This window comes from Peromyscus leucopus, chromosome 6 (assembly GCF_004664715.2).
Source record: "Peromyscus leucopus breed LL Stock chromosome 6, UCI_PerLeu_2.1, whole genome shotgun sequence".
Lineage (NCBI taxonomy): Eukaryota > Metazoa > Chordata > Mammalia > Rodentia > Cricetidae > Peromyscus > Peromyscus leucopus.
The window spans coordinates 7,460,621-7,473,592 of record NC_051068.1 but is presented as its reverse complement, the minus strand read 5'-3'; the positions used below and the strand labels follow the sequence as shown (position 1 = coordinate 7,473,592).

Sequence of the window (12,972 nt, the reverse complement as noted above, 5' to 3'; positions counted from 1 at the left end):
ATTCAGTCCCAAATGTCCCCAAACATGAGCACACACAAAAGAATTACCAAATAAATATTCACAAGAGGTATTTGTGCTTCATGGCTGTAGTATTGCTTAGTAAATGATGCCTTTAAGTTTCCTTTGAAAACTTCGACTCAGAAGTGTGTGAACCAAGAAAGAGTACAGCTGAGCCTGCATAGGGAAGTAGGGCACTGGACAGAATCCTGAGATGGAAGAGAGCATTGTTGGGAAACGTGGTGAGGTTTGTATTAGGCCTTGGGTGGTTAGTAGTTCAGTACCAAAGATAGTTTCTAGATTGGTTTTTCTTTTTAATTTTTTTATTTATTTTTGTTTTATATGAATGGGTGTTTGCCTGAATGCTTATCTGTGTATCACATGCATGCAATGCTCACATAGGCCCAAAGAGGTTCTATAGTTACAGATGGTTGTGAGCTGTCATGTGGGTCCTGGGAATTGAACTCAGCACTTAACTGCTGAGCCATCTCTCCAGCTCCAAGTGCCTGTTTTGATCATTAGTTTCTGGTGTGTGAAATGAGGGTATTAGGGGAGGCATGGTAAGAGCTGTGCAGTAGTTAGCTTTCCTGTAGCTCTCCTGTGAGTCCAAAGCTAGCTCAGAATAAAGAGTGTAGAAAAGGTTGGGAACTGTTGCTCTGTTTGTGGTTTTCGCAGCTGGAAGTTAAGATGCCTACTGTTGGCCTATGTGACTTTACCACCGCTTCACCGGTACGGTCTGGCCAGTCATTCAGTGGCTTGGCATTGCCAACCCATGTGACCGCTGAGGCGGTTAAATGATGGACTCAAAGTCTGAGCAGAACTCCGACTCTAAAAGCCATCTTGCTTCCCTTCTGCTACGTGGTGATGCAAAGCCCTTGCAGAAAGGACCCCTGGCTTTCACTGATCTTAATTCTTCAAGTCTTTGTGATAAATTTATGTCTAAATAAACTCTGTGGTTCTGTTCAAGTGTTCTCAGAGATGTTACATTGAACCAGGCACACACACAAATGAGCTCTGTCTGTGATAAGTGGGGTGATGAAGTAGGATGCTCAGCAAGGGCGTGCAGAGAGGCCTGAGATGAACAGGGTCTGGGAGAAAGGACACAAGGGTACAGGTCCTGAGGTAGATGTCTGTGAGGACCAGCAAGGAGGTCGGCTGAGCCGATGAAAGTGTCAGCGACCGAGGAAGTGCAAGTGCTAACGGCGCTTTTGAAGTGCAGTAGGAGCACCAAACAGGGTCTCTGTGTGCATCTAAAGAAGATGGAGGCTATTGAAGGCTTCAAACTAAAAGTCCTGGAGGGAGAACAGTGCTAAAAGCACTTGTTCTTCCAGAGAACCCAAGTTCGACTCCCACCACCCATGTCAGATTGCTCACAGCCACCTGTAACTCCAGCTCCAAGACCGCATGAGTCACCTGTACATGTGACATATACTCAGACACATACACATGAAGAAAAATAAACTAAAAACAAAGTAGGTCCTGACTTGTGTATTACCATGTCCTTCTAATCACTGTGGGTCCAGACTTGTGGGGTAGGGTCAGTGCAGTACCAGGGAGGGTATTCACATTAAGTGGAGAGAAGGTGCTTGGGCTAGGGAGACTTCAGAGAGTCTGATGAGCAGGACATCGGTGATTTGGAAGCAGATGTTCCCAGGAACTCTGGATGTACCCTGGACAGCTTGCAGGCTGGGGAGGATGGCAGGAAATATGGTGAGGTTTTAAAGGAGGAATAGGGTGGGACTGAGGAACCTACTGGATGTTCACGTGCCACCCTAGACATCAGGGCAGAGGTGGAGAACAGTTAAGGATGACCCCTGACCTCCTCATGCAAATGCATGTACACATATGAGTGTACACAGACACACACACACAAAGTTAAGATTTGCTATATGGAGGTGTTGGCATGTGCTGATGGTGTCATGTGACTTGGCTGCACTCTTCTGTTTTCCAGGCCTTTAATCCAGCAGGTGCAGGGCCGTATAGTGAGCTTGTCCATTGCCAGACACCTGCCTCTGCCCCTGACCCTGTGTCCACGCTGTGTGTCCTGGAGGAGGAGCCCCTCGTTGCCCACCTGGACTCGCCCTCCGTGTGCCTTGTACTGAACTGGGAAGAGCCGTGCAATAATGGATCTGAAATCATCGCTTACAACATCGATCTCGGAGACACTAGCATTACTGTGGGCAATACTACCACACACGTGATAAAGGACCTCCTTCCAGAAACTACATACCGGTGAGTGCACAAAGCTCGTGTAAAGACCTGGTCCACAGTGTCAGTTCCAGGGCTGAAAATCCTTGCAGAGACTCCACACTGGCAAGTGTAAAAAGGGGGTGTGAAAGACTAGCCCATGGTGCCATCCCAGAACTGAAAATCCTTCCAAAGCTATGCTCCAGCCCTTCCTCTTCAACGGATTTGAAATAGACTAAATGAAATATAGCTTAAAGCTCATATTGCTCTAATAGGATAAAGTGATTAAATTCCCTTAATTCCACCTCACACATGAAATCACTTTCCCTTCCTATCCCCTTGGTTTCCATCTTCCTTCATGTAATTTTTCTGTGATTCATCTGGCTGCATACTCCATCCGCAACCACATTCCTGACAACCTTAAAGCCAGGCACCCCCATTCTGCTGGCTCCCCAGAGCAGACACAGGGGTCCCAGAGCGCATGTCATAGAGTTCACTCTGAATTCCACAATGGGACAGAGAAAAGTGACATCACATACCATGTGTAACATCAGCTAACATGGGTAATCCTTCTCCCTCTGAGTTCCTCATGCTGGGGGGAAAGACTTCCACTTGCCCACTGTCTCTCCTGCCTGGCCCTTCAGACTTTCAAAACACTTTGCACTCTCTCCAAGTCAACATAAGTCAGGCAAAGCCTCAAGTGCAGCCAGCAGGACATCTCACTGGGAGAGATCCAGAGAGCAAGTCTTGATAATCACGTGTGGCCCCACGGGGCTCCTGCTCTCAGACTCTGGATTGGCAGGTGGGGATGCCGACTCAGGCCAGGTCTCCTCTGTGTCCTGTTCCCCTGTAAGAAGAGGAAAACAGGATGATTTCCCAGGCAGGTATCTGGTAAGGACTAAATAAGCAAATAATTCCAATGCTTACAATTGAGCCAGGAGTGGCACAGTTGGTGTCCAACAATCTGTCACGTTGAAATCCTCTTCCAACAAAATTGCTGCTTCCTGGGGGCTGGGATGGCGGAAGGGAGCAGCCAGACTGCTCATATTCTGCACTGCTTTCTCATTCTCTAGTCTGAGATTGTGAGCACATGTGGGTACACTTGTATGTATATGCGTGCATGTATGTGCATGCGTACATATCGTGTGTGTGTGTGTGTGTGTGTGTGTGTGTGTGTGTGTGTATGTACACATGTATGTGCCTATGTGTGCATGCTTATAGAAACCAGAGGGATCTTTGAAGTTATTCTTCCTCGGGTGGTCCCACCTTGGTTCGTTTGGCTTTGAATGGTTTGTTTTTTGTTTGTTGTTTTGGTTTTAGTTTGATTTGGTTTAGTTTGAGACTGTGTAGCCCTGGCTGGTCTGGAACTCAATATGCAGACCTGTTGGCCTTGAATTCAGACATCCGCCTGCCTCTGCCTCCCAAGTGCTGGCTCCTCCCCCCACCTGGGGCTGGCTGCTTAGTCTCAGGTGGCTGGCCTGTAGTTGTAAGTTTTCTCCAGTCCCACCTGGCCCCACGGTCCCTTGGCTGCTTATAAAATAATTATTCAGAGGCTTCTTGCTGGCTACCTCTATCATCTTAAATTACTGCTGGCATCTCCCCAGACTCCTCCTTGCCATAGGCCAAAGCAGCTTATTTATTAACCAATGGGAGCAGCATATATTCACAGCATACAGAAAGACATCCCCCAGCACTGGCCAGTGAGTCTAAGTCCACGCCCATCTCTACCTCCCCATTGCTGGGATTACAAGACACAGCCATCACTTGGCTTTTTTTACATAAGTTCTGAGACTCGAACTCAGTTCCTGATGCTGCAGGACAAGCCATGTGCTCGACTCTCCTTGCTATCCCAGAAGCTGAAGAAGGAGGCAGCTCAGCAGCTGTAAGGTCCAGATGCTCCATCCTGGCGTTTCCGATCATCCATCTCTCATTTTCCAAATATCTCTTTTCTACGTAATTCAAAAGCCTGTTTTGCTTTTCAGAACAGCGACAGCATTTTCCTTGTTTGTTTTATACATGCTCACTGCTGAGCGTCCTCTTGGCCAGTGTGCCTGGCAGGTTTAGAGAGCACTTGAAGATCTCAAGGACACTTAAGTGACAGCTTTGGAGAACAGGTGGTCAGCAATGAAAGGAGCATTGCACACACGGAGGTCTGTGATTCACTATAGTAACACTAATGGAAGCAGGTGGCACTAGTGAGGTCTGGGCTGTGGCTCAGTCCTTGCTTAGAGTGTATGCAGCCATGGGTTCCATGCTTAACCCTTAGACACACACAAAAGTAGGACCTCGGGTCAGAAGTGAGCAAAAGGGAATATGGCTGGTGAGGGGCTCAGCTGGTGAGGTGGTTGCCTCTGGAGTACATCTGCATACTGTATACAGAAGTCTAGTCAACACCTAGCTGTCCGATTCTACGTTTCAGAAACAGTTATAGCAATTATAGTGAGCCCTGGCAATGACTGTTTCAGAACAAATCTAAGAGCTTAATTTTGATCTGGTCAACTTTCCCTCACCTTTTTCTATCCCATAAGTTGGTTAAAATACAGGCAAGATGATCACCATGTATGAGGTGTAGATAAAGAACTTGCGTCTTTATTTTTATATGTGTCTTGCCTACATGTATGTCTGCACAATGTACATGCAATGCCCACCAATCCGCTGAAGTTTTAGACAGTTTTAATCCTGAGACTAGAACCTGGGTCCTCTGGAAGAGCAGCCAGTGCTCTTAACCACCAAGCCATCTCTCCAGCCCCCTGTGTTTATCTGTGAGTATAGGAGTTGCCTGTCATTCTCTCTAGACTGTGCATCTGTAGTGACCCCTTGGGACAGAGAGCAGAGTTCCAGCAGACCTGTCTCCTGGTGCTGTGAGCACTGCCCAGTAAGGGTTTGCTGGCACAACCTGTATTAGAAATTGGACTGGAATTAAAAAGCAATTGTTAAAAGTATTATATTTACATTTAGAACTGTATCAGAAATTAAATTTGTGCTTTGGATTGAAGAGAAAAAATGGAAAACAGATTTCCTTTGCATGTGTCCTGCCAAGTAGAGTCACAGACCATAAGCAGAGAGCGGCTTGGGGTCAGCTGGTGACACCCATCTTGTCCTGGACATGAGCAGTTCCATGACAGGGCAGTGGTCCAGCTTCGGCTGGCCAGGCAGTCCAGCTCGCCCCTTGAACTTCATCAGAACCTGCTCAGATCTAAAGGCACTTTTCAAGCAGTGCTTCTCAGGAGTGCTGTCCAGGGTTAGCAGCACCGGTGGAGCTCCTGGAGAAGGTGCAGAAGATCAGGTCTCACCCCGGGCCTGGGAAATCAGTGAGGTAACCCAGGCTCAGAAAAGTAGACAGGAGGCCCCGCTCAGGAGTGGGTCTTGGCTTCTCCGGCTTATGTGGGGGTGAGTGGGCAGATGCCAGCACACTGGATAGGGGAGAAACTGCCCGTATGGGAGGGGACTAGAACACATAACAAAAGTAAAGGGGAAGATACTGGGGGTACGGAAGTTTGGGCAGGAAGATGGACAAGCAAAAGCAAGTGTGTATGAAAATGTCCTAGGGAAACATGCTGCTTTGCATGCAGAGAAAGGATAAGCTCGGAATGGTGGCACATGCCTTTCATCCCAGCACTCTAGAGTTGGAGACAAGTGGATCTCTCTGAGTTGGAGGCCAGCCTGCTCTACATAGCAAGTTCCAGGCCAGCCAGGGCTACCTCGTGAGTCTCTGCCCAAATAAATAAATCAATAAAGAGTGAAATAAAATTGCTGCTGAAGAAGTGGCTCAGCAGTTATCAGTGTGTACTGTTGTTGCAGAGGACCCAAGTTCAGCTCCAGTACCCACATCAGGTGGCTCACAGCCATCTGTCCTCTGTAATTCAGCTTCAGTATACCCAGTGCCCTCTTCTGGACTCTGCAGGCACCCACAGACATGTGGCATACACATAAGTTAACAAATAAATTACAAGAGTAAAAGAATTTTAGATAAAAGTTAGGGCCAGTAATATGGCTCAGCAGGTAAAGGTGCCTGCTGCCAAAGCTGTGGACCTGACCTTAACCCCAGAACTGACGTAGAGGAAGAAAGGAACCGACTCTGTGAATGGTTCTCTGACGTGTGCTGTGACATATTTGCAAACACACACACACACACGCACACACACACACACACACAAATTGATTAGGTAAAAAAAAAATGTAAGGAAGAGAGAAAAAATGCATCTTGGATATGAAGCTTGGCCCTGAGAAGGAACACCATCTTTTACAGACTGCAGAGTAAGTGCCATTATTGCCATTTTAGCAAGTACACCAAGGTGCACAGATCCCCGGCAGCAGGAAGTAGAGGCAGATTTGAAACTAGAATCCAAACTCCTTTCTTCCATGTACGAACACTTTCCTGTTGTCCAACTCTTTATGCCAAACACAACTTCAGGACTCATGACTGGTTGTCAGTGGGTCATGGATAAAACTTGGTGGCAGTTATTAATGAGAGTAGTATCCTATAAAAAGTCCTATAGTATCCTATAAAAAGTGAGTCTAGGGGTAGGACCTGGACTCTAGTTTAACTAGCCTTCCATGAGAAGCATGTTTAAGTGTGAAAACCTCTGCCCGGAAGTGTCAGTGCATATGCAGGGTGAGAAGATAGGTGTCTGAGCCCCACTTCTGAACCGTGGCCTAGTGGGCCCCGTCGGGGAGCCTCGTAATGGCAGCCACCTTAGTCCCACCGCCCTGGTCAGCCCACTCTTGCCAGCGTGGCTTCCATGGCCTCCTTCATTATCCTGACAGTCTGTCTCCTGGTGGCCTCTCTTTGCACAGCAGTGATCTGTCTTGCCTTGGTGGTGTTTGGGGTGATGTGGGGAACTGCAGCTGCCTCTCTCCATCCCGATCTGGTAGTGAGGTCACCTAAGATTACAACCTCATTATATGTCTGACTCACACTGATCTGCTGAACAACGAAAAATTAAAATAGGTTTGTTTGTACGCTCACTTATGCCCATTTTTGCTAAGTAGAAGGGGGTGAAAATAGCGTTTATTGAGTTCTTACTAGGTAATGAGCACCACGCTCACTGCTGAAAGTGAATCATAAAGACCTTCCCCGTCACGAGATGGGTGGTGTCTGTGGGAAGAGCCACGTTCTGAGTCATCGGCTGTGGCTGCAGCCCCTCGCTCGTGTCTCCCACCTGCAGAAGTAGCTGAATCTCCTCATGCCTCTGCTGCCTCGTCTGTGAAATGGGGCTAAAGCTACAGCCACCTGGCAGTGTTGCCGTGGTAGACGAGGTCTCCGCTACCTTCTTGGATAGACATATGCACGCGATAGCACTGGCTGTTGATGGGTCGGGTCAGAAGGAAAGGAGCCAGGAATGCGGCAGTCGCCGTGTTCTAGGCTGGTGTGTGTGCAGGTGGGCTGGTGGAGTGGCTAGTGTGTGTGCAGGTAGGCTGGTGGAGGAGAGGCTGGTGTGTGTGGAGGTAGGCTGGTGGAGAGGGGGGGGGGGTGGCTGGTGGGAGGCTGGTGTGTGCAGGTAGGCTGGTGGAGAGGCTGGTGTGTGTGCAGGTAGGCTGGTGGAGAGGCTGGTGTGTGTGCAGGTAGGCTGGTGGAGTGGCTGGTGTGTGTGCAGGTAGGCTGGTGGAGTGGCTGGTGTGTGTGCAGGTAGGCTGGTGGAGAGGCTGGTGTGTGTGCAGGTAGGCTGGTGGAGTGGCTGGTGTGTGTGCAGGTAGGCTGGTGGAGTGGCTGGTGTGTGTGCAGGTAGGCTGGTGGAGTGGCTGGTGTGTGTGCAGGTAGGCTGGTGTGTGTGCAGGTAGGCTGGTGGAGTGGCTGGTGTGTGTGCAGGTAGGCTGGTGGAGAGGCTGGTGTGTGTACAGGTAGGCTGGTGGAGAGGCTGGTGTGTGTGCAGGTAGGCTGGTGGAGTGGCTGTGTGTGTGCAGGTAGGCTGGTGGAGTGGCTGGTGTGTGTGCAGGTAGGCTGGGGAAGAGGCTGGTGTGTGTGCAGGTAGGCTGGGGAAGAGGCTGGTGTCACTGAGGCATTGGGGCGTGGCCTAGGCTGGCCCAGCTTCCATTCACGAGAGACCTCTCCAAACAGCTGTTCTAAGTCCATTTTTCCTCACAAAAAGGAATGTTCTGTTTGCTCTGTTGTCTTTTCAGAAGATTCTCTCTAGCCACAGTTGTCTTCTCTTAGTTAGAGGGTAGGTGGTAGGGCATCTTGTGAGAAGCCTAGCCTTGCTTCTGGGGTCCCAGCCACCCCTGGCTTCCCGGCCCTGACCACAGTCACCCTGTCCCACACTTGCACCACCATGAGGCCTGGGTGACTGATCCATTAAGGACAGTCACCTTCTCCCTGAAGGACAATTTGTTTTGAACGTCATTCTCCTTTTAATATAGTTACTATCGGAAGTTTGACCGTGTGAGTCTAAAGTACATTGTGGAAGGCTGTATGACCTTCTGAAGCAAGGAAATATTTGGCATCTAGAAGAAAGATACTATAATAGTGTCTTCCCAATCCAGTCTAAAAGGCATGCTTCTTAACTTGACTTAATCAGTAATATTAGCATACTGATGAATATTATAGACTTGTGGAAAGTTAAAATGTTTCACAGTAATCTGGCCAAGATACTGTTAGATCAGTATTACATCACTTTCCTAATTTGGAAGCAATATTCTGCTTCCCTTGTATTTCATTTTAATTACTCTAAGTTGCAAAACCTGATCTAATGCGCATTTATTGAAGATAAATCTGTAGATCCTACCTGAGTTTCAGGGTTACTGTTGCTTCAGAATAGATCTTACTAATTTAATAAAACTTGAAGCTCATTCCTCTAATTCTCTGAAGTGAATTCTTTGTGTTGTTAGCCAGTGTATGGTGTTCACTATTCTTCCCAGGAACTTAGAAAGTGGGAATTATTTCCATGTCCCTAAAACAACGGAGTAGCTGCATGGTCCTTCCCTGGCTCCGGCCACCTCTGCTCCTCATGTAGCACTGGAGAAGAAGACAGCTCGCTTCCTTTTAGTAGCTGGTCGGCTCAGTTTCCACGCCAGTGTTCTCTGTCTTTAGGACTAATTAATGTCCGCTCGATGCATCAGTGATGTGGAGAGTTGTTTTCATGACACACAGTGTGTTCTTGTAAAGGTGTGGATAGTTGGAGTGTTCTGAAGTCGAGGTCGATCATTTCAGAATCAAATGCTGAATAAAGTGAAAAGAAACATACTCCTACTTGTTGGCAGAGAGCAATCGGTGATCGGAATGTGTGGTTTAAATAAAAATTATCCTTTTATTGGCTTCATAGCCATTTTAGGTCCAAATTTTGACAAGAAAATATGGAATGCAGGAAGATTCTGAATCAAAGGGACCCAGTATACACCCATATCTGAGCACACTCCACGTGTCTGTCTGTGTGAGCCAGTGAACACAGCTCAGCACACCCCACATGTCAGTGTGAGCCACTGAACACAGCTCAGCACACCCCACATGTCAGTCAGTGTGAGCCAGTGAACACAGCTCTGAGCACGACACACTCCACACATGTCGGTCAATGTGAGCCACTGAACACAGCTCAGCACACCCCACATGTCGGTCAGTGTGAGCCACTGAACACAGCTCAGCACACCCCACATGTCGGTCAGTGTGAGCCACTGAACACAGCTCAGCACACCCCACATGTCGGTCAGTGTGAGACACTGAACACAGCTCAGCACACCCCACATGTCGGTCAGTGTGAGACACTGAACACAGCTCAGCACACCCCACATGTCAGTCAGTGTGAGCCACTGAACACAGCTGAGCACACCCCACATGTCGGTCAGTGTGAGCCACTGAACACAGCTGCAGCACACCCCCACATGTCCACTGAACACAGCTGAGCACACCCCACATGTCGGTCAGTGTGAGCCACTGAACAGTCAAATAGACAGAGGTTCTGGCCTTGTGGTTAGAATGAGACGTGGCATCGTGATATGAAGTCTAGGCTTGTGGTGGTGTAGCCACTGTGTCAAGAACTCCATAAAGTATCACTTTGGAGTTCACCAATGTGCTTTTGGCCACTTCAGATACTTTTCAGGTTGAATCAGACTGGAAGATATTGAAAATTAAGAAATATGCCCCATTTCCCTCATCTTAGTTAATCGTTAATCAGTTCATCGAACATGGTGCCATCGCCTTTTACTGATGAGGATACCATTGCTTACATGTGTTAGATGACTTCTCAAAGAAACCTATCACCACAGAATTCCTGCTGGTGACTGATGTCAGTGTTTTCAAGGGGAGAAGCATGCCCAGCCAGGGAGAGTCATGTGCCACCACAGTATTCTTGCTGGCACTGGTGGCTGATGGTGTGTTACACAAAAGGAAGATTAAATGCCAGCAAGTAACCGGTTAGAGAGCCATAGGACTAGAGATGTGAAGTACTATAGAGCAGTGCTTCTCAGCCTTCCTAACGCTGCCACCCCTTGATACAGTTCCTCATGTTGGGTGACCCCCACACCAGAAAATTAGTTTCATTGCTACCATCATAAGTGTAATGTTGCTGCTGTTATGAATCGTAATGTAGATATCTGATATGCAGGGCATCTGATTTGTGACCTCTGTAGATATCTGATATGCAGGGTTTCTGATTTGTGACCTCTGTAGATATCTGATATGCAGGGTATCTGATTTGTGACCTCTGTAGATATCTGATATGCAGGGTATCTGATTTGTGACCTCTGTAGATATCTGATATGCAGGGTATCTGATTTGTGACCTCTGTAGATATCTGATATGCAGGTTTTGATTTGTATCTGTGATTTTTTTTTGTTTGACCTCTGTAGATATCTGATATGCAGGGTATCTGATTTGTGACCTCTGTAGATATCTGATATGCAGGGTTTCTGATTTGTGACCTCTGTAGATATCTGATATGCAGGGTTTCTGATTTGTGACCTCTGTAAGATATCTGATATGATGCCGGGTTTCTGATTTGTGACCTCTGTAGATATCTGATATGCAGGGTATCTGATTTGTGACCTCTGTAGATATCTGATATGCAGGGTTTCTGATTTGTGACCTCTGTAGATATCTGATATGTAGGGTATCTGATTTGTGACCTCTGTAGATATCTGATATGCAGGGTATTCTGATTTGTGACCTCTGTAGATATCTGATATGCAGGGTATCTGATTTGTGACCTCTGTAGATATCTGATATGCAGAGGGTTTCTGATTTGTGACCTCCGTAGATATCAGATATGCAGGGTATCTGATTTGTGACCTCCGTAGATATCTGATATGTAGGGTATCTGATTTGTGACCTCTGTGAAAGGGCCATCTGGACCCTCCCCTCAAAGGGGTCACGACCCACAGGTTGAGAACCACTGCTATGGAGGCTTTGAGGAAGTAAGTGAATTCAAACTATCTAAAACTTTAATTTTTTAAACCATCTTTATTCTATAAATGATTCTCATCTCTTAGGTTTTGTCTCATTTCATCTTGTGTTGAGCACAGCAGGAAGCAGCCCAAAGCAACCCAATACCTTTTGTGTGCTGAGGACTGCTGGGCTGCACAAGTCACAAGAAAGGATAAAGAGCTTCCTGGTATACAGGGTGAGCTTAGCCCCGAAGGACTGTGGGCCAGCAATGGCAGGAAACATCTTGGCCTGGGGCTGGAGATGTACCCTGTCCTCAACGAAAGGGAAGGGATGATGGCTTGGACACTGCAGAGACCTTCAGATAAATCTTGTCTGCGAAAGTGCAGGCTGTGCATTGATGAGGAGCTAGACCTAACGTCTGCTTCTCTTTTCCTGAGAAGGGGGGCTCATCGTAGCTTCTCAGCATGGCGGCTTGCTTTGCAAGGCTCTCCTCCCTGGTTGCAAAAGCATTTATTGCCCTTCAGGCCTGGGTGTAGAGAAGGGTACAGCCACTAATTCTGTGCAGCATTTGTAGGGCCTGTGAAAAGCAAAGGCAAGTTTTAGACTTTGTTATTTTTGGTGACTTCTCCATGTATAATAGAAATCCTTCCTGATGTCTGGTGGCCTTTCTTTCTGCCATCTACTGGGGATAAGGATTTGCTCTGCCTCAGACCTCACCTAGTTGCAGAAGTGATGAATAAAACTGTTGTAAACTGCTTGCATTTTCTCCAGAGTAAACACCTAAGAGCATAAATGTTTGATATATGTCTCTGGAATAAACACCTAAGACCATAAATGTTTGATATATGTTTGGATTTTTCAAGAAGCAATGTAGCTCATTGGTTTGTTCATGCACACATTTTATAGGCACACAAATGTTCATGCAAATATGTATAAACATACGAATTTATAATAGTATCTTGGTGTTTTGATTTACATTTTTTTTCAAATGACCAATGTGGAGCATTTCCTTGCTTATTATCAGCCATATGTCCTCCTTGGTGTCTGTTCTAGATGTCAGTTTGTTTTGTATTGTTTGGTGTTTTCTTCCTCCCTGCCTCCCGCTTGCTCTCTCCCCCCATTACCGTGTGTGTGTGTGTGTGTGTGTGTGTGTGTGTGTGTGTGTGTGTGTGTGTGTTAGGGATGGGGGACAGAGATTGAGAGGTTGGGAAGGCATGTGTGGTCCTGGGACTCTGCCTGAAGTACATCTTCCACCCTTCCTTTTGAGCTCTGAGGAGGTCACTGTGTGTTCTGATTATAGATTCTTTGTCAGATGTCCGATGTGCTGTCTTCTTTCCTGGTCTAGCTCATCTCCATCCTCTTAACATGGAAAAGATTTTAATTTCAATCAGACCCAGATTTTCCTTTCTCTGTCCCTCGTCACACTCATGCCTTTTGTGTCACAGATGAGAACTCTTTTCCAAGTTCTCGATAAT

At 47.1% G+C, this 12,972-nt stretch overlaps 1 protein-coding gene across 4 annotated transcripts in view; it reads left to right on the top strand.

Annotated features, from left to right (window-relative positions):
- Positions 1 to 12,972, top strand: part of Fndc3b (fibronectin type III domain containing 3B) — a 318,394-nt gene that overhangs the window by 282,204 nt on the left and 23,218 nt on the right. For all 4 annotated transcript variants that reach the window (XM_028875811.2, XM_037206506.1, XM_028875812.2 and 1 more), the window contains one exon: positions 1,949 to 2,229. In XM_028875811.2, the coding sequence (XP_028731644.1) occupies positions 1,949 to 2,229 (281 nt within the window). The remainder of the gene's footprint in view (positions 1 to 1,948; positions 2,230 to 12,972) is intronic.